The 23620-nt window shown below is 39.4% G+C and overlaps 1 protein-coding gene across 3 annotated transcripts in view; it reads left to right on the plus strand.

Annotated features, from left to right (window-relative positions):
- Positions 1 to 18645, plus strand: part of LIN7A (lin-7 cell polarity scaffold A) — a 50815-nt gene extending 32170 nt beyond the window's left edge. Inside the window, exons 3-6 of one of the 3 annotated variants that reach the window (XM_075429100.1) lie at positions 6714 to 6785; positions 9166 to 9375; positions 15099 to 15311; positions 16933 to 18645. In XM_075429100.1, coding sequence (XP_075285215.1) covers positions 6714 to 6785; positions 9166 to 9375; positions 15099 to 15311 — 495 coding nt within the window. In that variant the 3' untranslated portion in view covers positions 16933 to 18645. The remainder of the gene's footprint in view (positions 1 to 6713; positions 6786 to 9165; positions 9376 to 15098; positions 15312 to 16932) is intronic. The other 2 variants (XM_075429099.1, XM_075429101.1) reach the window with 2 other exon arrangements.
- Positions 18646 to 23620: the final 4975 nt, after the last annotated feature.

Consider the following 23620-nt stretch of genomic DNA (forward strand, 5'->3'; position numbering starts at 1 on the left):
TTAATTAACTACCAAAGACAGAAGTAGCTATTAACACAATGAAAAAACAATATTAACAATTTTTTTTTGAGTCAACTTTATATATAGAACATAAGATCAAACTGCTTTCAGCTTCCCGGTGGAACTGCTGTCTTCTGGGCTATGGTGTGTGACCATGTTTAGTATAGTATCTTAGCTAGAGGCTGTAGCTGTGGTGGAGAAAACATGCTTTTACGATGTATCCGTGCTTTCCTGAGCATGCCTATAACATGAGACAGTTTTAAAAAGCAGAACACAGGCACAAACCAAGAAATTCTACTTGATATTCAAGAGATGCAAAACTAAAGATAAACACACCATCATTGGAGATTTTCTATTTTCATTGAGCTATCACAGATTTATGGCTGAACGGAAGTGCTCCACTGCATTGGTTTTGAGCTTGAGTAAGGTTACAGAGGCAAAAAGTCGTTACAAAAATGAAGGGTGGTCTGGTAAGCTGCATACCTCCACCGCGCTTATATACCCTTTTGGTTGTGTTTCACTTGTTTTCCTTCTTCTGTGTGCTCATCTGCTCAGGACTCATCTTCAATGGACAATTAGATTGATTGCATTAAAACATCCTTGCCCGCTTGTCTGGCAGAAGTATGGTCTAAATTGATGCTGAAGTATGGCTCTGGGGCAGTCTGTCCAGGCATACGAACCAGTGCATTCTCCTCCACAGATGTAAATGTATTGGATTAAGAATGGAAAATACAGACAAGAGGTTGTGGGGAAGGAAAAAATGCCAAAAAGAGTGTGAAGAGGTAAAAATGATGAAAACAAAGGAGAGAGGGAAAAAAGACACAAGTGGTTTGTGCTGTGGGTGGAAGTTTGCGCTCAGAAACAAGGCATCCACAGGCACCGCGGTGGAGTTCCGCAGCTCTCCAGTGCACCTTTGCACTGTAACTTCTCCCTGTTGCAAGAGCAGGTGACCAGCCCACGCACACCAGATGCGATGACATGTGAGTCTCACCTCCTAGTTCAGAAAGGAGGCTGAAGGTCTGAGAATCAGATGCAGATTTTGGGAAGAGGGGAGGAGAGAGGCCAGCAGCTATGCTGAATAAAGCACATACGCGCAGACGTGAGCTCTGCTCACCATGATAAAAGGCTGATTGAGATATTCCTTTCCACTTGACATCTTAGAAGGGAGATATATTTACTTCATCCTTTCCAACATATGAAGGCAATTAGAAAGACAAGGATTCAGGGATTCAGCGTAGTTGATGGCAGAAGCATCATACTGAGGTGTAAGTCAATAATTATTTCTCTTTTATAGCTTAGCCTTAGTTCTGCAAGGACTGTTTTGTTGACATAACTGCATAAATGCAACGAAACCAATTACATCTTCCTTGCACTGGTTATTCTCACGCCAACTCTCCCCTCTGTACTGTCTGTCAGGCTCCTCTCTTCCCTTCCACGAAAACCTTCTTCCAAAAATAGATATACAATTCTCTTCTACATTGAAGCAATAAAAAGTACGGCATACAAACTAAAGAAACTAAACCCAGATGATGCCAGTGTACGTGTTGAACATCGTTATCAGTCTCTTTGCGGGTTGCTTCTTCATTCCACCGTTTAACCTGCTTACCTGTGGCTCTTACTTGTCTGTGACTTCTTGAAGGAAGAGTTTTATGTCGTTTTATATATTATCATCATACTGCAGGCACTGTGGAAACACAACTGATTATTGCTTCTTACGTATGTTACCTCATGAGCTAAGAAACCCTCAACACTTTCAAGAAGGTTACTTCCTCGCTTATAAATCTCAGAAAGGTTTATATGGGCCTGCTGCTTCACAGGTCTGAATTGCAATGTACTCTGTCATGTGCTTTGTTTGTGGGGGTTTTTTAACACTTGTTCATTGTTGCTGAATGATTTCTGCCTCACACTTCATCCCTTCTGATGTTCAGACTGAGTTGTCCTAACATCTATTGAGCGTCACTGTTGTAGGCAGAGTTGCATTTGGAATTACATAATATTTCATCAGGGCAGGAAGCATTGAATACCTCTTACAGAAGTTAATGGAACAAAATCTGTTTAATTAAATTGTAACTTTGAGAATTCAGCAGAAAAAATGCTGCATCATTCAGGTTGTAAACGAATGCTGCTTCTAGCCACATTTATAAAACAGGCTGCTAAGTGCACTGTTATTCCTGGACCTCCTCGTAAAGCTTCGCATTGACTTAAATAGGCCAGCCCAGTACATGCTGCTTTGTTATGAGTCCTTGTGGAGTAATTTTTGTTAGGAAGCTAGCTCCTAAAGTACCTGTAAGGCAGCCCCCCTTCCCATGCTTCAGTAATGCTAAACCACCCACTTTGCCTCCCAGCTGAATGCGTGGGGTGAGGACCATCGTCATAACAATAATACCTGCCGCATCTGACTCACTGCAGCTCCAGCTGGGAGAAGTAATAAAATGTACATTTCTGCGTGCCAACAAGAACTGCCACAGTACAAGAAGGATTCACTTCCAAGTTCAGATTTTCTCATTGTAATTTTCCTCCCTCGCTCTTTTTGTATTTTTTGAGTACTGTGGGAGAACAACTTCAGGTTATGGTGTCTGAGGAAACTACCTGCAGGAGCTGAAAAAGTCTGAGATCTATATTCGTGCTTTCAGGAGCATTTCTTGATGGGAGTGTTGTGTTCTCTGCACCACAGGAAAGAGCAAACAAAGCCGAGTACATCTAGCTCCACAGCACAAATGAGAGCTGTGTGCACAAACCCCTGTCTGCAGCACACTTTCACCTGATGAACGTTCAGCACGCAGACAGTGACAATCTCAGTAGAAATCACTGTGGGGGAAAATTATCCGAAACATTACCATTTACCTTACAGCTGCAGCTTTGCATCTTGAAACATTGACATTTCACCTGTAATTTAATCTCTATTATTAACGAATTGTGGAAACTCTTTTCCCTAGGCACTAGACCATCAGACTGTGTATGGAGTCTGTCAGCAAATATTACTAAACAACCATGCAGTCTTTTAGACACTCTAAAAAGAAATAGCTGTACATACAAAAATAGGTATGCAGCTTTTTTTCAAATCAGTAACATACAGTAACTTCTAGGTACTATCGTGAGTAACCAGCTTTAGGTGGCCCTGCTTGAGCAGGGGAGTTGGATGAGATGACCTGCAGAGGTCCCTTCCAGCTTGAACCAGTCTATAATTCTGTGATATGTTAATTGCCTTTCTTCAATTCATTCGTATCACACAGTGAAGTCTTTCAAAATGATTGATCTGTCATGAACAACAAAGGTCACTGTTTTAAAGGACTTCTTTGGTAAATGTCCTAAAGGAGCTTTTCAAATACTTATAATTAAGTTCTGCACCTTTATCTTCTTCTGTGCTAAATGATATTTTGTCCAAATAAGGAAATCCACAGAAGATCTCTTCTAAGGGCATCTTAAGGATGACATTGTTAGATTCACAAGAATTGCTATATGCTAAAAATGTAATCAATCAGAGGTACAGGTAATAGTAGGCAGTGAAAGGGAAGATTTTATGAAACATTTTCAGTTACTTGTCACGTACAATGGATTGAACAAAAAGCAATATTCCACTCCGGGAGGATTTAAATGCCACCTTATTTAGTTTGAGAACAAAGAGCATTTTCAGTTTATCTTTTGTGTGTACAGAGAAGAGGCAGCAGAATGGATTTGTTGTGCACAAATCATGGCTAAGGTGGTGCTGAGAACAGCATAGATAAAGGGGTTAGTGTGACTACAGACAAACAATGATTATTTATGGACTTCAGTGTCCTTTTCTGCATTGCTAGAATGAGCAATGATTAGATCTGAAGCCTACAAAGAGTTTAAGGGGCTTGGTGGAACAGATACAGTTAATCTGTGTTTGGTTGTTAAACTGACTTAAGAAGAAAGTCACGTAGGTGTGTTTTATCCTTCTTAAACTCAAATTACATTAAACATTATGTAAGAGTCATATAGTAGAATTAGATTTGCGAATGCCTCAAGCAGATATTGAAGACTGGTTGCATCTGTTGCTTATAGAGAGTAAGATTTGATATGAAAGACTTCTTTTCCTAAGAACTGTGCTATAGATATTATGATCACTGATAACTGTTTGCAGAACACCATTTTAAATCCATTATCTTTGAGAATTTACAGATGAACACAAGGATTATATGACATTAATGATCATATTTTTCAGAAGTTTTTGAGTCGGTTGATTCTTTTTTAGAGTATTATTTTAATTACACACTAATGAGTTTCTTCTTTCACCAGTATACAAATTAGTTCCCACAATATTGGATATTATGAGGCCTACTAGCTACATACTGGTAGGATGCAGACAATGTGGAGTTACATGACATCAAACCTAGCCAATAGTCACATGAATGTATCATTATCAGCTCACTTTTGTGATGTTCTACCTTAGTAATGAAAGTTTTAAAGAACTTCTAGTAACTGTTCTTATATCTGAAGTCGTGACCTGTTTTCAAAACAATTTCATGTCATTTCATGTCAATTTCATGTCATGTTCAGTAATCAAATATATATTTTTAGACATTACAGCTAGCCACAGCATTTATAGCTGTGCAAGCAAAAACGATACGTACAGTCAGCTCTTAGGCTTGAAGATAAAGGGGAACCTGCAGATATCAAGAAAATCCAGCATTATCAGTGGTTCAACGCAGTGTAGGTTTTGAAGTATTTAGTGATTCATTACTGCAATTACACAGTATTCTTATATAATGTAGTAGTTGTTCTTATCATTATGTAAGAATATGTCCTACGACATAACACAATAAATGTTGAACTGATCTGTGCAGGATAATGCTGAGTACGTAGGCTCAATCCATGTTTATGATGGCGTCATCCAGAACAGACAGAACAAACTAGAGGTCCTTTAGAGACTATAAAAGAGTGTTCTTTTTCCATATTTTTAAAATTAAGGGAAAAATCCTGGCCTCTACTGAGGTCAATGTCAATTTTACCAATGGAAGCAAGATTTGATGTCAAATTGAGAAAGCAGGAAACTTTTCAATGTGCTTCCCTTGTCTCAGTTTTTTTCACTGGCCCAAGTTTTTCTGAATTAAGTCATAGGATGACTTACGTGCAATAGTCAAGACAAATAAAACTTCTTGCTGTATTTTTAAAGTGTTTAGCATATTCAGATCTCTAAAATGGATTGCATTTGTTATCTCCTTTCCTTGTTTGCCTTTCCCTTGTGTATGATATCCCTCAAAAAAGGTTTGGGGGTAAGACATCTCAAACATTTTATTACTCAAGAGTGTTTGATTACCACTGTGTCTGTCCACTGAGATCCGAAATGAGCTACACGACTTAATTGCCTGTAGGTGTTTGTAGCAATATGTTCGTCAGTGTGTAGGTTTTATAATAACAGGCTCAGTGAAGAGAGGTGCATTGTTATGATGCTGCATGACAAGTCATCAGGATAAGGGGGATGGGGAAGTTTTGGTGGGATAAACTGTGGTTTATAGGTCAATTAAGTACAGGATCTGACACCTTGTCTGCCAAAGTAACATTTACACTGCCAAAGAGGGAAGTTTTAGCACTCCTGCTGAAGTATCACCAAATCAGTGAAAGGTAAATATATTTTGGAAAATACGATTGAATCTGCAGTCCTCAAGGACCCTAAGAAAGAGATTGCTGTGAAAGCTAACGTACTTTACCAGCAAAGATTCTCTCTGGGGAATGCAATCTGAGACATAAAGCGCATGAAAAGACAAAATTTGTTATGAAGTAGGTCAAGAAAATGCCCAGAGTAAATCAGTGGCGTACAGGAACATTTTTTTAAGTTTGGTGGTTTTATAAAACAATTAAATAAAAGATTTTTTTTATTTGCATTCACATTTGTGTTTAAAAAATGTCCATACATTAAACATAAATATTTTTAATTTTTAAGGTTGATTTCAAAATAACTGGTTATTATTAATGCAGTTTTTGATATTTTTCATCCAAGAGCCTCACAATCTAGAGAACAATAGCAATGTGAAAGCATGTTTTCCTGTCTCCTTACTGAAGATTTTTAAAAGGAAGAGTGGGGCCAGGAGTGTATACCAGAAAAACGAACAGACAGAAAGTTGTACATATTGGCAGTGGTGATGTTATGCCATTTATGTAACCATACAGTTCCAGGGATGATCTTACCCATTGTCCATGTCTGACCTACCAGACTGCCAGCCCTTTTCCCCATTCCTAGCTATGGGTGATGGAAACCAATACTTTGACCTTCCTCCAAAATTTAATTTCCACTTCCATTCTTCAGCATCTGTATGCTGAGCAACTTAGTATTTTTTTTTTTTTTAAATCAGCCTCCTAAGTCTTTAGTTCACACGAAAGTTCAAAGAACAAAGAATCCATCGGTGGAGGCTAAGACACCACTCAAACCAGTTCAGATCATCTGCCTGCAAATCAATCTATAACATAGACCTAACTGTCTTGGCTTTGGGAAATGATGCGCTAGAGGTGGGAAGGGAATCATGTTGGAAGATGCACAGTTAAGTTGGCAAGGTGTCATGAGAAACACAGATTGATATTTTCTATAAACCTAAGCATGCACCAGTTTAGCAGACGCTCAACTATGTGGTGCATGAATACAGCGTTAATGAAAGGTAGTCTTGTGAGGAAAAGGGACTGTCCTGTCTGGGTTAATATAAAGTCCTTGTTTTGCTTCTATAATTAATTTCATTTTATTTTCATGAACATTTTAGGTGTATCAATACATGCATGAAACCATAACAGTTAATGGCTGCCCCGAATTCCGAGCCAGGGCCACTGCAAAGGTAGGATGCGTGCAACTGTTGAAATAAGTGTTACCAAAGTGACCTAGTAATTGACTGTGCGCGTGTGTGTTTCAGGTATTCGTGTGTACACTGTAAGAAAATTTAGACATCAGTGGCAGCCCAGAGTCTAGAACCAGTGCTACTTCCCAGGTAACAATCATAATGGAAAATTTCAACCTTTATGCTGCTTCTGTAGCTTAAGAAAAGAGAATGATTTTATGGAAATTGATGCTTTTTGAAAAGTTGCTTTGCAAAAGCAAATCTACTGGTTCGTTCTGTAGAAGTCTGCCTGCAACAATCAATATTTTAATGGACTATTTTCCCATACAGCTCATCTAGAGAGGACACAATGATTTGGAAGATAGAAACTAAACAGTCAAAATTCCACTTTAACTAATGGAAACTGTAGGTACTGAGCAAGTGGTAAGGATGAACAGTGACAAAAATGGCCTGATCAAGAGACTCCACAGCCAAATGCAAGCCCATTTTTTTCTGATGCATTATCTGTTTTAATAAAGCATATTGTCTCTTTGTCCATGTGGAGCTGCCTTTCTTGTATCCTTAGACCATGACAGCTACATGACTGCTACTACTAAAATTATAATTTTCTAAAGGAATTCACACAACCATGAAAGAACCCATTCTATGTGCCAGTATGAAATATGCTCTGTGTTCTCATAACATGCACAAAGATAGATGCTTCTAAACAGAGAGGTCCACCATGGCTTTCTTTTTCCCATTATCATTTTGTACTCAACGCTATCTTCTGGGTGGTATAGCGGATACTATGCAAAACAGGTAAACCTGCAAAAGCCACATATATATATATTTTTAGCGCTATTTCTTTATGGGCCCACTGCTGTGAAGTTAGTAACAAAACTCCCTGAAATCTTAATGGAAGATCTTACCATTATGTATTTGTGTTAAGAGATTTTCATTTAAAGCTGTATCAGAAGATGAAGTTTGGGAGTGTGTTACAAAATTGTTTCTGCAGTATTTTAGGGAAGCAAGCTGGACAGTAGCCAGCAAATAACCTAATACGCACTAAATTGCAGTGTATTGTCCTTAATAAGTAGAACGTTCCTTTCTGTAGGCTGTTCTGATTTTCACCTTCTTCTAATTGAAAGTTAATGGCCAATGTAAATTAGTAAGGTCTATGCTACTATATAGGGAAATGTATATATGAGATCCTGATTTGTCTACACTGCAGGAAAACATAGAAACTATTGCTATGTTGTGTAGTAAATGGGGAGAAATCCAATTAGTGTTTGCCATTCTCATTTCTTATTCATATAGAACAGCAGGGTTACAGAGCAATGTTTCAATATCGCAGTATTTCCTGGTTATTTCTGGGCTGTCTGCATTGCATTCTCCTAGTGCATTCATGTCTGACATAAAATGTATGCATGATGACAAGGTCTGCATGTGCAAAAACATGTAACAAAATGATCCATTGTGTCACATCATCCACTAGCTTCTATTAAGCATAAGCATTATTAGGATGCTTAAAAAACATTAGCTTAATGCAGAATTGTTCGAGCAGTTTGGACTACAAACTCACGTTGAAAAGGATAAAGGATTTTCTTAATGTTTATGTAATGATTTATTGACATCTATAAGTAGAAAATACTTGTAGTGAAAAATGAAGTATAAGATGTAATACTTTTCTGGATGCAAGCTTTATAATTTGTTACATGGCGTTTTTTGCCAGAGTAAGATTAACGGTCTAGAATTTTTCTAATTGATTTATAAACCCGTTGTCTTAATATTTAATTTTTCAATAAAAATTTTGATCCAAGTGTATTCTAAAAACTCATATTCCTGTTCCAGGACTTATTTAGTTTGCAAGATTTCATAATGATTATAAATTTAAATTTTTAAAAGAAGAATATTCTTTTAGGATTTTTTCTGTGATCAAAGAATAAAATAAATCATTCCGTACCTCTGAAAGCAGAGCAGAGAGTTAACCATTCAGTTCATCCACTTTGTTTCAACTAGGAACACAGCAGAGATTGCGTTGTCTTATCCTACGGTATTAAATTTTCTCCCTGTGAAAAGGCAAAGATGAAACACACCAGTGATCAGCAGTGTTCACCACCATGCAGTCAGGCTTCCCTGTGCCTACTTCTGGCTCTGCCGCTAACTTTCTGCGTTACCTTTGACAAGTCACCTAAACTCTCTGTTCCTCTGCTTATTACTTTGTTTCAAAACACATTGGCATGGAATTTAGTTTTTTTTAAAACGCTTTCAGACAATCAGAAAAAGCCAGAATAAGATACTGAAATGTTTTCACAGGAGTGAGTTCTTCCTGCAAATGAACAACAGAGTGTATATCAGTGTTCTCCCTACACAGCCAAATCACTCCGGTTTTTTCTTCTAGGCAACAGTTGCTGCTTTTGCTGCAAGCGAAGGCCATTCACACCCACGAGTGGTGGAGCTGCCAAAGACTGATGAAGGCCTGGGCTTTAATGTCATGGGAGGAAAAGAACAAAATTCACCTATTTATATTTCTCGCATCATTCCCGGAGGAGTGGCAGAAAGGCATGGAGGGCTCAAACGGGGGGACCAGCTGCTTTCAGTTAATGGAGTGGTATGTGGAAATATATTAGAGTTTTCATTTTCATCTGGATTTTCATTTTTCACAGCTGTTCTAATACCATGATTTAAAATGCAGCCATATGAAACAAAAAGAATTAGCTCTGTGAGAGACCTTCAGTGCGCATTTGTGATGCAGTGAGGCGAAGCTGCATCGACAACTTTGTGCCACTACAATTTCTGTTGTAGTGGAGAGCGTTTGAAGAGCTTCATTTTAAATCCACACCACATGCTTAATTTACAAGGAAGCTGTGTCCTTCTTAATTGATAATTCTGCAAATGCCTTTTGCAGTAAAAGTGTAATAACAGGCTTTGCCATTCTTGCACTTCATAGCCTCTGAGGCACACAGCCCTTTCCAAGCACAGTGATGCCTCAGTGGCACTTGTGCAGCCTTGTGACCTTCAAAGCATTTAAACACTTAAAAGAAATTTGATAAGCACATTTGGTGCTGATTTGCAATGGAAGTTACATTCCAGCTTGCTTTCAGTGACATTGACCCAGCTGTGATACCTTTGTCAGAGAAATCAGCTGTACAAACAAACACATACAGAGAGCACGTATTTTCAGTAAAAAGGTAGATTTTTTACGCAGTCATTTTTCGTGTAAGTCAATACTTCAGGGTGGAGTGTTTTGTAGTAGTTCACTTTGAATGTCGGTATGGAGGTAAAAATAAAAGGGCTCTTGGAATAAAGAGGAAAAATAAGGCTCTGAATACATGATATGGGTCAAATTCTGCCTTTCATTTTGCATTTTGCTCCCCTTTACAAGGGAGTGTAAGGTACTGAAAGGGTAAGCATACTCATTCATATAACCCTACACTTCTCTTACTGAAAACATAATCCTTTTTCATGCAAAACCTGCATCTAAACCTCATCTTTAAATACACCAAAGGCACGTAGGAGCAGTTTCTGAATCCAGTCATAAATATAAGACTTTCCAACTTAAATTTCCTCTTTGCTGCAAGCCCATAAAGAATGAAGAAAATGCTGTTTTCTGCATGCTTTCATGTTGTAATGTGTTTCTCTCAACAATAGCTATTCCGTTTCTCTTGAAACAAAATATCAGTGCAACACTTCAGACAGACTTTTTAGTACTTCTGTCAACCATCATGTTCTCAAAAGAGAAATAATAGCTCTGGAAGCTTACTTGCCCATGTACACAGTGAGAAAGAAAAGATACAAAACAAAAAAAGAACACCCACTGAAAAAGTTATTTAGTCTCAGGGAAAAAGAAATCAACTGAACTTTTAATAAATAAATTACCTGAACTTCACTGATTGGAAGTAGATCAAATAATTTTGCTGGTGTTCAGCACTTCTTTCAACATGTGAACAAAAAAACAAATGATAAGAGTTTACATTCGCTAATCGTTGGATGGTTCTTGAAAAATCCTTTTACTGTCAACAGCGTCTAGGCAAATACAGGGGAGGAACGTGGTGAACCTTCAGATGTCAAGATACACTGAATTTGACTGTTGTCACCTCTATTTCATGACACTGTATAAAAACTTTCATGAATGTGCTCTAGAATGTATATTAACCTAATGTAGCAAAAAAAACACAATATAAAATTCGCATTTGCATGTAGGCACAGCACATGAGAAAGCTGATTCCAAGATGCAACAGAAATATTTTTGTGTTCAGAGTCTAAACAACAGAAATTAAAGTTTGAATTGCAGTTGCATACTTAAAATAATGCCTAGGAGCAACTGTTCATATACTAGTCTTGGGCTGAATTAAGCCCATACAATATAATTCATAAAATGGCAAAAATTACAGAAGCGGTAATTTGCTTGCAGACAGCTTGAGACAGGAGGAAAAAGGTCTAAATTTAATATTGTTCACTGGGACTGGTTCACTCTGTGCTTCTCTCAATTTAGCTGGAGAAAAGCAAATAATATACAGTATGTACAATACAACAGAAGGCTCAGCAGCGGAACATGAATTGAAACTGAAATATCTGTAACTTGTTTGTGCTCAAAACTTGGGGGTTATCCAACTTTATAATTATCAACATAAAATTAGAGCTGTGTGTTCAGAATCCAGATTTGTTGTCCCAGCATGACTGGGATGACTGTTCCTTGAGCTGTTTCACCGGGTGTTAAAGAAGTGTTTTTTCACTATGCTGGGGGTTTTGTTACATACTTTGTCCCACACCCCCTAAAAGTAAAGGAAATTGAAAGCAGTAAGCCCAGCAGATGGCTCAGCAAAGGCACTTGCTGGTGGCTGTTCATATCTGGCAAAGGTTCTGCATTTGTCAGATACCTGGTGTGAGTCAGATACAGAAGGGGATACAAAACAGGTTTATAACAGCTAATTTCTCACCGAAGCATTTGCTTACAGATATCTAATAAAAATACTCTTCTCAGGTAACAATCAGATTCTTTTTTTTGTTTACAAGAGAGTGGGATTTTTTTTATATATATACTTTTCTTTTATATTTATGACAAGTGTGTGAGCCTGGATACAGTAACGGATGGTGTTTCCACACACCATATCTGCAGTTCTTTCAGCTGTTCTTGTCTCTGCAGTATTTTGCATCCATTTTTTTGATGCAGTCTGCCAATGCAGTAAGGGAAATACAGACCTAAGTATATATAAATATATGTAATCAAAAATTACATGTTAAATAAAGCTATACATTCCAAAACTAATTTGTTAAATCCCATGTTTGGTAGGCAGTTCTAAAATAACATGAGTGTCAGATCCTCGCAATGTCCCCAGCCAGTGTAATCCAGTCAACAAAATCCCTTGCACAGGCATGACTGATACCAGCAGGATTCCTTCGCCAGCACAGCCTTGAAGGTTTGCAGAGGCGGTAGAATTCAAACAGCAAAACAACGTCCTGTGCTGGTATAAGCTCTTTTCCATACTCCAAGGGGCTCTGCTGTGGAAGTTGTGTAGCCACTGCCACGCAGGTGAAGCATTTGTAACGCCTAGGAAATACGAGTGGAAGCATCAATGAAGACATTAAGAGCAAGTCTAGCAATCATAGTAATAGCAGCTGAAAACTGTAGTTGTGAAGACTTGAGTTAGGTATGTTTGGAGAGTAGGATTCGTATTTAGCAGCACTATCTTTTACTTTGCCTTTGTTATTTTCTGCCTCTTTGGTTATGGTTCAGAGCTTTAGGCTTTATTCTGTATCATTACTATTCAAGTAATGGAGTTTTCCATTGACCTGGATAGCAACAAAGTCAAACCCTTTGTTTCTAATTAGAAAATACTGACTGTAAACTGGAAGAAAAAGGCTGGAGGCAAATGGGAAAGAAAATAGGCAATCATGAATTAAATGCAGCTTTCTAAGTTGTATAAAGTATTAAAGTGCACCATCTTGTTATTCCCCTGCAGAACAGATACAATCACAATTGCTTGTTGATGTCAGTTAGAACCATCCAACTCTTTGAAAGCAAATGAATATTTTAGCTGCTTCATGTAGCTTGAGAGCTTACAATTTTTATTCATAGCCTATTCTAAGTTCATACTGTTCCACAGCAAAACTGATCACAACAACACTGAGTACACTGTCATTTCCTCTGAATGTCCGTGCCACGTCGTACTGACCATGATTCACAAGCGAAAAATGAAATATAAAACACTGCCAACTTTTATACAGTTCCTTTGAAGGTGAGAACTGTGTTTACAAAAGCCAATATCAAAGCCAGTCACAAAGCAATGAGTTATAAAAGATAGCTAGTATGTGTTAGTTATCATCACCTCTTTAACACTGAGCAGTTGTGGGGTAGGGGACATGGGGAAGAGGTTTTCATTTGTATCTGTGGTTGGCTGGTTGAAGCAATTTCACAAAACACCCCATGCATCTATAGCTTTTTATTTTAGCTCTCTGTGGAGCACTAGAATCATTCACTGTTTCTGATGCAGCGACAGTTTTCTCGTTTTCAAATATCTGTAAATAAACTCTTTTCTCTCCAAATTACTTCTGGGTAGCAGTGCTTGTTCAGCAGATTTATCCCAATCACAATTTCTAGCAAATCTGGTTATCACAGATCATGAATTTTCTTGAAGATCTTTAATAGAAGGAATTTTGTGAACATACAGTTCAAAAACATGAAGTCATTTATTTCAACAATCAAATGTCTGTTTACTTCAAGGTTTTCTCTGTTTCTGGTAATAATTTCAGCACCTGAAATGACATTCATTATTTCTCTAAGTTGCCTTTATATTTTTGAAGCATCTTAACATTTCTGTAGAAACTCCTGAGTCTAGTTAGTTGACCCAGACATGAAATAATTATTTGTGTTAATATGTTGAAGGATATTTAACAAGAGAATAAAGATAAACAGCAAGGCAATAAGCTTGAATTGTGTTGTTTATATTATTTATGTAGAAGTGTATAGTGTCTGCTTTTTGAAAATTTTAAATCACTATTTCTAGCTCATAGTGTGCCATGGCAGAATTAATTCTTATTCACTGTTCTTGCACAATGCTACTCAGTCAAATAGGAGAAATTAAAATGGAAAGAATTTTCTTCTGACAGTTGCTATAATGATGCTAAGTTATTCTTTTAGCATGAATCAAACTTCAAATATTTTGAATGCTGTTGCTTCTCTTTGGAAGCCTATGGGTATAGTTTCATTTTAAACAGCATGGTATACATAAGAGTTTTAAAACACAGCATGTAGTAAAACTTTGATTTATTGTATGTGGGAAGAAAATTACTTATTTTTTAAATGGTCTAAATCCATGTGAAGGTCTCAGTTGTGCGATCTTTTTTCTTCTGTGCAGAAATACTTTTGTTTGTTGGAATATGTCGTACAGCACACATGGGCAATCATACACCATTAGAACATTTCTCGCTTTCTCTTAAGGCGTGGAACAATCCACATGCCTGAAAGGCACTCCAGTCAGTCCACTTAATGATAGAAATTAAATACTCTTTTCACAGCCGAGTCACCTCCCCCTTTTGGAAATGTACCGTTTCAAACAATGTTAGCATAGAAATCAGAGCTCGAGCCCCTTTGGGAATACTTCTGATTTCACAGCACGTATCATCTTACTGTAAACCATTTTCGAGAAGGGGAGGGAAAATACATATTCCTTCAGCAAGAACTCGCAATGTTTCAGTTGTTAGTGTTTGATTGCTTACAAAGAACCACATAAAGACTAGTTTATTTCCAGTGGAGGACCCGTGTCACATAAATGCTGAGCATGTGAGCAATGCCATTAACTCTCCAAGACGCGGCTTGTCCCTGGGAGCAGCGGGCTTGCTCCTTCGCGGGCAGCTCAGTGACTGCCTCGTCACCCCGCGTCTCTCCCCACGGGATCCAGACAGGGCCTGGGCGAAAGAAAGGAAGCGCGATTTCAAACTGGCAATTTCTTCATTTCATACCAACATTTCAATATTTCGTTTTGTACCTTGCAAGGAGACTGTTTGGGTTTTTACTCCCAGGTCTGGGGTTTTTAAACATTATTTTTGTTTGCATGAAGCTTGTTGAGTATTTCCCCTCCTTTTCACACAGATCAGAAATCAGGTCTGTAATGCGACCTAAACGAGATTTGAGTTATTTAAAATATGAAAACGAATACATTCCCAGCAGTGCATGAATCTTACTTCACTCAACACTTTCCCTTAATGGTCCCTTGAAAAATGTAAGGTGTGGAAACTTCCTAAAACCCCGACAGCCTTTCCGTACGAAAAAGAGGACAGAGCTGTAGATCAAAGCAGTGTTTTCGTTATTAAATCTGTTCTCCCTGCTCCCAGAGCGTGGAAGGAGAGCACCATGAGAAGGCGGTGGAGCTGCTGAAGGCAGCTAAGGACAGCGTCAAGCTGGTGGTACGCTACACTCCCAAGGTGCTGGAGGAGATGGAGGCTCGCTTCGAGAAACTGAGAACAGCCCGGCGCCGGCAGCAGCAGCAGTTGCTCATTCAGCAGCAGCAACAGCAGCAAACTACACAGCAAAACCATATGTCGTAGGTGAGAGGATTCATTGGTCTTCCCTAAGGCCCGCTGACGGCACCCGGCCTGGGCTGGCAGCTCCCGGGGCCCAGGGCTCCGTCAGGGCCCGGCCTGGCGCCAGGGCCTGTCCCAGCCGGGAGCAGGGCAGCTGAGGGGCACCGGGGCAGCCCCAGCCCCGGGCGTCGGGCACCTCCCTGGGACGGGGGCCCACAGGTGGGACCGGCTCGGCGGGGCCCATTGCCGGGCAGGGCAGGGCTGTGGGGGGCTGGAGAGCGGCCCCGCTGCGGCATCGCTGGGGCGGGGGCTGATGGCCCCGGGGGGCTGAGGCGGGGTCCTGGGCCGGGGACAGGGTGGGGGGAGCTCCGGGAGGGGTCAGAGCTGGCAGTGCCCTCGGGGACCCAGCAAACCCATGCTGCAGGGAGTATGATCAGAGCTCATTCTCTGGTACATTTCCACGCGTTCTGTCCCAGTAAGAATGCATTTTAAAAATAGGTGAAAGGCCCTAACAAATTCTGGAGCCAATTTCCAACTAATAACCCCAAGATCAATAGGCACTGTGCAGCTCTGGCTTACCTGCGGACTAGACTGCATGAGAAGTCTGTAGTTCCTGAGAACATTTTTTAAATAAAAACCAGAGCGTTTGTGGCAAGTGAGAATATGCTACTGGATTTAGACACAATTTAATGTATTATCAAATACTGTGTTACAACTCTGCAACAGAACATGGAGATGTGCTGCTGGTAAGTGAAGAAAAACCTTCCTAGTCCCTTCCCTGCTCCAGGGAACCGCGACTTCATTCTGTGGTTCCTCTGCAGGGAACCCACAAGTGCTGACTTCTCATCCCCAGTTTGACAGGAAGCATTTCATTCACTCTTGACTGACATTCAATATTACAATAGCTTCCAAGAGGCTTGCAAGTTTCCCAGTGTAGTCAAAAGACATGGCATGTGAGGTACAGAGATTGTCCATACATACGCTTTTTCTGAAATCAGTGAGAGTTTGTGACATGAATACATTTATAGATATACTCTTATTTGCCCAGATGAAATCGAATAGGAAGCATGTCCCAGTGACTTACATCCCCATCCTCGACATCTCATACCAGGTGTTCCCCGGACAGGATGTTTGTACCAGTAAGAGTCTACAGGTGACTCAGAAAGTCTCCAAATGGTCAGAAGCTGAAGCTCCCAGTAATGGTTTCATGATTATTAATGTTGACACTGACCTCTGTTCATATTTAGGGGAAAAAAAACCCACCTTGTAGACCCCCTGTCCTGTGACAACCAGAAGTCCAGCTTTGTTGATGCAAACAAAGGCTCCAAGTGGGATCTGAATCCCACCTCAGGGCCTCGACTCAGGCAAGAGGTATAAACAGTACTTTATGAAGTAAGTTTTGGCTTTCTGTGTAAAACAGGTCCATTGCAGGAGACAAACATACAAGCGGCACAGTCTAACATGAATTCATGTTAATTTTCCATTTTTTCAGGTACCTAAATCTTTTCATTAGCAAGTAAGGTATTTTTACTGATTTGACATTTTTCTTTAAACTGAAAGGAAAGAAAGGCAGTCAGAGACAGCCGGCAACTGAATTCCTCAATTCCTTGTGCTTGCTCTGAGAAATGCGTTTCTCTTATTCTAGGTTATTCTCAAGGAAAAAAAAGCCTGGATCAAGAGTTCAGTAATCAAGCAACCAGAGCTGTACTTCAGTATTCCAGCAAAAGGAAAAAAACTACAGGAACACAAAATAGAATTCATCTGGAGAATGTGCAGTACAAAAATAATGTAGTTAAGACAGCCATAGGGAGGGTACCTTCATGATAAAGCTTTTCATCACACGGCTGTCACAGATACATAGTACTTCTGTGAATCTACTCCTAATGAGAACAGCATGATAGGTAAACCCTATGAAACAGAGAAGTTCAGGGCTTCCAAATAATTTTGTTTGGTCTAATCTTGCACTCCTTACTCTGACAAATTGGCCAGTTGGCTTTCTCTAGTCAGTGAAAGTTTTGTTTTAAGGAGATCAAGATTGGCTGCTTTTGGGGACAGAATCTTTCACTACCGTTATCTCCAGAAATGAACAACTACATCAGTTCAAAATTTTGCCACTGACATCAAACTCATACATCACACTTCATAGCCACTTTGTACTATATATTGTAGAGCTGTTTTAACCTAACTTCCTGTTTATAATTTTCAATTTTTCCTCTGGAAATAGCAATTTACTATATTTATAAAGTATTCCATTTGTAGAAGCAATTGGCTTTTTACTCTTGGTGTTCCCATATATTTTATTATGCATCAACAGAGTGAGAAGGTTTTAGGTCAATTTTAATTTTATTAGTAGCAAAGTTAGGGAAACCTAGAACTGTATTTTTAAATGTAAGTATTGCTTGTATCTATTATAGTCATTCAGAAATCTATAACTGGATATATTATATATTTATTCCATAAAATATATATTGAATGTACCTGTTAGAGAAGTAGGGTCTTTGCTTAGCATGTATTTCAAGTGTAGTAAGCTAATGTTAGCAAAAGACCAAGCTTTGTTTGGCAGATATTACTGTGACAGCATAATCTCAGCTTTTTGATATTCTTTAATTTATTTTTCAGTCTAATGTTAATATATTTTAGAGAAGAGGAAGTGTAAGTTGTTTCTTTTAAGACTCACATTATTGTTTAAATCAATTTAAAGTTAGAGTCCTTTTTTTTTTAATTAAACCAAATTGGAATGTTCAAATGAAATACATAACTAAGTTCTGAAGTTTACATGTCTGCTTTTCCAAAGAAAATAGTCAAAGCAGGAAGGCTATAAATGTCATCTACTTTCAAGAAAATAAGAAAATGGAACCCCCAAATTCTAAAAAATAATAATTTTCAGCATGTCTTCTATGCTTCGTTAGAAAAGACTGGGGAAGAAAAGGAGCTTAGGGGACAACCTTACAGTCCTTGCATGTTGAACACTCTAGCTGATGTCAGTGAAAGTTTAGTAACATGGGGAATGTAGAAATGATCTGAACCAGCATTCTGGTTGTGAACTTGGAAGAAAGCCAGAAACAATTAGTATTTTGAAGGACTTAATCTCAAACAGAGAGAGGCTAAAACAGGGGAAATTGCCAGTGTCATAGCATATGTTAGAAACTAAATGCAGGCTAGCCAACAGTCTTGACAGTGTTTGATTAGTGTAAGTAGCCATTGAAAGGAAATTACTATATTTTTAAAACCAAACAGCATGAATTCATCCAGAGAAGCCTCATTTTGTACAGACAAGTAATTCTATCCAGTGGTCGTTGGTGACAATTAAGACAGTGGAGTTTGAGAACTACCAGAATTAAAAATGAAATATATTGTATTGTGCTCTGCACGGTGTCTTTTTATACTTAATAAAACTGTATGTACTTATTTTAAAACTGTATTCTCAGACACTGCTATTAATATTGACGGCATATAAATTGTTATTATGACTGCATATAACTGTTCTGTATCTCATCAGTATGATTTGAATTGCACCGATATCTGTGTTTTCAGAGACCAAGTATTCAGATTTAGTCAGCCCACTGTACTGCATTTTTCCAAACCGCCTCTCCACCCCCTCCCCTCCTCTTCCTTAAAAAATTTAGGCTTGATGGAGTGGAATGTGCTGATTAATAAATTTCAGTAATAGAAAGTCATTCCTATAGAGAAGCATATAAATTCATTTTCATATATTATTATTCAATAAATTATTTATACACACTAAAATTAACATTCTAGTCTTTGCCAACATTTAACAATAAGATGAAAGAAAAATATAAGTAAAATACAAATGTCAATGAATTTGAAGTGGAAGCAGGAGGAAATAGTTTTTTAAGGCTCACTTTTTATGCGCCATACTGATCAATAAAACAGCATAATCTGTGTCCCTAAACCTATCATCATCTTCATTTAGTTGTAGACTGTCTTTTCATTTGTGATTTAAATGTCTTTAGTCCTGATGCAGTAAGGCACATCCACACATACATTGCTCAATTAGGACCTAAAAGAAGTGCAGGGAGAAGAAGACTATCCGCATGCAGGTCTGCAGGTACTTGTGCCTGATCTTTTCATCTGATTGGTCTGTCATTTGCTGTTTCATGACACTGAACTGATATTCCTTCAGTCAACTCAGTGAGTTTTATTGCTCACATTTACCCTTGGTGCTCCCTCATGTTTCTCTGCGTTGGCAGCAAACTGAGGTAGGAGATCGAAGTAGTCTTTCTGTCTGTTTATTAAGAGTTGCTGTGTGATTTTTACAAGCTCTTGCATCATGTTCACTTATGCTAAAGATGCAGAGGTAAGATCTAATAATAATAGAGACTCAGGGCTGGTGGCATTTACTTACTGAAGTGGATGGATCTTCTGTGCTAGCCGTAGTTTTTCTGTTTGTGACATCTGATCCAACTGGCACTTTACTGGGGATCGAAGGATTTCATAGCGGTTGATAAAGCAAAAAGCTCACCAGGTTGCATTTTCTTCTTTTCCTTCTACAGTGATAAGTCATAGATGAAAGGTCAATGAATGCCCGTGAGTGGAAGAAATTACATAAAAATCTACCGATGGTTCCCTGGTGAATAATACTGCAAACCTCTTAGTCCTATACATCGTACCTTTTATATGTATTTGTCACAGCCAAGCTTCCAATCTGACTTAGGAACCTTTGTGCAGAAGGCACAAAATTACATGCCGCATTTGCAGGAGGAGAAACTGTTGATTTATCTACTAATTTGAGGGATTTTAGAGTTCTAAATGAAATTAAGATCTCACGAGGAAACAAGGTTCCTAGAACAAAAAAATGCTGAACAAGAAGGGTGGTTTTGCCTGTGTTTGAAATAATGCAAGATTTTAAGCATAATTTCAGATTTTTAAAATAGTTATTATGCTCATAGAAGATATGTTTTATTACAGTATGAGAGACTGTTTCAGAAATTAGCAGTTCTTTCCGAATCTTTCCAAAAATGGGGTAATAGAAAACAACGGACCAACCAGTCTCCGAATGCAGAACTGTCTCTAGAAGATCTAAGGGGATCCTTCTGTATACAAGCCATGGATTATCAGCTAGAAGTAGCACTGTCCCTGCATAAGCATTAGTGAGACCATTTCCGTATCCAGCATTCACTAAACCAAAACAAGTTTCAAACCCAGAGAGTATTCTGGGACAAGTTGCAAGAATGTGCTGCCTGCTGCTACACGTGTCTGATGAGAAATACAGCCCATTACGCTTTTCCATGAGAAGGTCAGGATGAATTAGGGATGTGTTCAAACAGTCTTGCGTGTAGACCCAAGCTCACCCTGCTTGTCCATGAAGCGAATTCAGTCTTGTGCTCTGAACCAGCAGAGATTTAGACATTTCATGGATTCATTGCTTCTACCTTCAGCAGTCTAAAAGCAAGCTGCAGAGCTTAAGCTGATTGCTTCCATGGTCAGCGGGGGGCTAGAGGCGTCCCTCAAATGCAGTTCATTCCACCTGTCTCTGACATCTATCTCAAAATAGGATAAGGCATCCCATAAAAGAGTTTGTAAGCAGAGCCACTGACTAAACAGCCTAAATTACTAGCTTGAAGTAAGTAATGTCTTTTGGGGGTTTTTGCTGCTTCACTCGTACACAGCTTCCTAGTAAAGAAGTAAATATCCAGCCACCAGCGTTTGAATTCCCCGGTCTAAAACCTCTACGCACATAGCTCGGATGGCTAGCAGGACTTACACATGATTTGTAAAGAGGTTCCTGTTGCCACAGGTTTCTGTTCTGAAACATCCTAAGAAATTGAAGAGCTCTGTATAGGTATCATTAATAAAGTGCTTTGCTTGTGGTAGATACAGGACAACAAGCCTCAGTCCGTGAGTGCCAATAGCAGGAGGCTACACTGCTGCCCGTAACGGGGCTAGCATGTGTGCGGTTTGCAGTACCTGCAGCCAGAAAGATGAACAATTGCTTTTGATTTCTGATTACAGAGTTGCACAAAAATGAAGAGCCATCAAACTTCTAACGTAGGAATTTGTGATACTGAGAGTTGTAGCAAAACTTGACCTATTCTGAAATCTAGAAGCCTGCAGCTACCTAGGATTAACAAAGAAGATTACAAAAACAGAAGATGTCTGTAAGGAGCAGCCAAAATCCAAGAGAAAAAAAATCCCATAGGGATTTAATCTCTGATCTGCTTTTAATTTACTTTCTTATAGTTGCTTTAGCAACTCATCTGACCAAAAGGGAAGCATATGAATCAGCAATTGCACTTAGCTTTTATGAAAACCATAGGGAGCTGATAGGGTAGAGGAATACCTCTTCCCTTCCTTCCTCCTTCCTCTCTCTCAGGCTTGGGTGAAGCTGGGCTCTGTCTGCAAAAAGGGGACACCCAAGCACGTGCCAGTGCTACAGAGAGAGTTTCTTCATTAGTCATACTACAGTTCCTCCCCACCAGCAATTCTCAGTGTGTTTCCTCAAAGTGGGCATGTTTTATAGAGCCACAAATTTGTGTTTATTTCAAGGAAAACTGGATGTTAAGCCTGAAGCTGTAAATCTTGCCTAACCTTTTCATTTTGACATCCCAATCCGGACCAACTATTGCACCTGTAATAATCCAGCTGGGAGCCTGGGATTAGCTTCTAAACTGGTCCGGTTAAAAACTGTATCCCAGGAGTCATTTCTCTAGAACTTCTTTTGAAATGAAAGAAATGTAAAAGACTAACACAAAGTACAACTTCTGATGTACAGAGAGTAGCCACTGCAGTGCTACAGAAAGAGAAAAATACTTCGGATTTTGCACACATGCATAAAAACTCCAGGAATATATAATATTATCTTTCTCTAAACAAGTTACTTTTCTATGTTGGGACGACAAGCCAATCCTCTAGCAGCAGGTTTTGGTAAGAATAAGGCAAGATGCCTCGGTAAAATGAGAAACAGCATGGGAAGAATCCTGGGTATGTTAAGCTATGAACGATTCGGTGGGTAAGGGTGAGTCCACCTCAGGTGAGAGTAACTCAGAGATACTTCTCCTACTGATCTCTCTCCTATCCCGAGTGTATTTGTATCTAATCTGCCCACTTTTTTGTCCCCCAAATTCCCTCTGACCAGAGCCCAAGTATCAGCACAACGCTATTCCAACTCTCCCACTGCAGTATTCCCGTCCCCTTCTCTTGTGTGAGTTTTCTCTTAGCCGAGCAGGGACACTTCTTGCCCACGTGCCATCTCCTCTGCCAGCTGTGGCATTTAGGCCTGGCCAGGTCTCCCTCCTGGAGTGCTCTGCTACTTCATGTGCCCTCTGTATCCATTAGCTGCCCTCTCATGGCCACCACAGTCAGCTGTCTCGCTTCCCCCACACAAAATAATTTAACTACCCGTGAAGAATATAGGGGGAAAAAATAGGTTGAGGGGGTAGAAAAATGGTAGATAAATCTTGGACAAAAAAATGTTGTCAGGGTACACCGAGAATGTGCCCTCTTTCCTGAGTCAGCTGCTTTTCAGCAGGTGATGACTTTCTCCTTCATTCAGTTCCGTGCTGACGAAGCACGGTATGCGATGCCGCTGTGGAGCAGCCATACAGCCTCCTCTGGCTGAAACAACAGCTCCCCGCCTGGGACCGATGGACATGGAGACCTGCTTGAAGGCATTGCACAGCGAATTCACAGGCAGGCAGCAGGTCAGAGTTACTGTCCGCGCGCTGACCACGTGAGTTGTGCAGGTGAAGAAGATCCAGCACATCGGACACACAGATTGCTGGGGTTTTGGAGATGGGAATGTGGAACCAACCCCTGGTAATACCCTAACGTAGAGTCTTCAGTCATCCAGTCTGGAAACATTTGTATTAGAAAAAGACATCCAGGAACCAATGCTTCATTTGTTTCAAAATTCTGTTTCAAAGTAAGTTTGCAACAAGAAGCAATTAGAAACCAAGAACCTTTCTTAAACTCTTAAGGACCAAATGTGCAGAGGACTGTTAATTTCTCTACTAACTTCGCGCTTCAAGTGCAGAACTTTTGCCAGCACCACATTTCAAGCCTCGGTTTTGTGCCTGTCTGTGCTTACCTTGTCTGTAATGTTGACAGAAAGAAGATAAACAGTTTACCATTGGGCCTTAGCACCCCTAAAGGAAACCATAAACTTGACTGCTTACTGGAAGGGGGCTTGGGCATCAATTAACTCAGACTAAAATGTAGGTGCTGACTAGGTCCTTTGAGTCAACACTTGTCTCCACTGTTTTGTGTTGCACTGAATGGACAGTTTCAATAATTTCTTCCAAACCATGTTAGATGTGTTTGCTCTGTATGCATAGCAAGCTTGCAGCTCCGTTGTACAAATCTGTCCGGTTTCC

Source organism: Opisthocomus hoazin, chromosome 8, assembly GCF_030867145.1.
Source record: "Opisthocomus hoazin isolate bOpiHoa1 chromosome 8, bOpiHoa1.hap1, whole genome shotgun sequence".
Taxonomy (NCBI): domain Eukaryota; kingdom Metazoa; phylum Chordata; class Aves; order Opisthocomiformes; family Opisthocomidae; genus Opisthocomus; species Opisthocomus hoazin.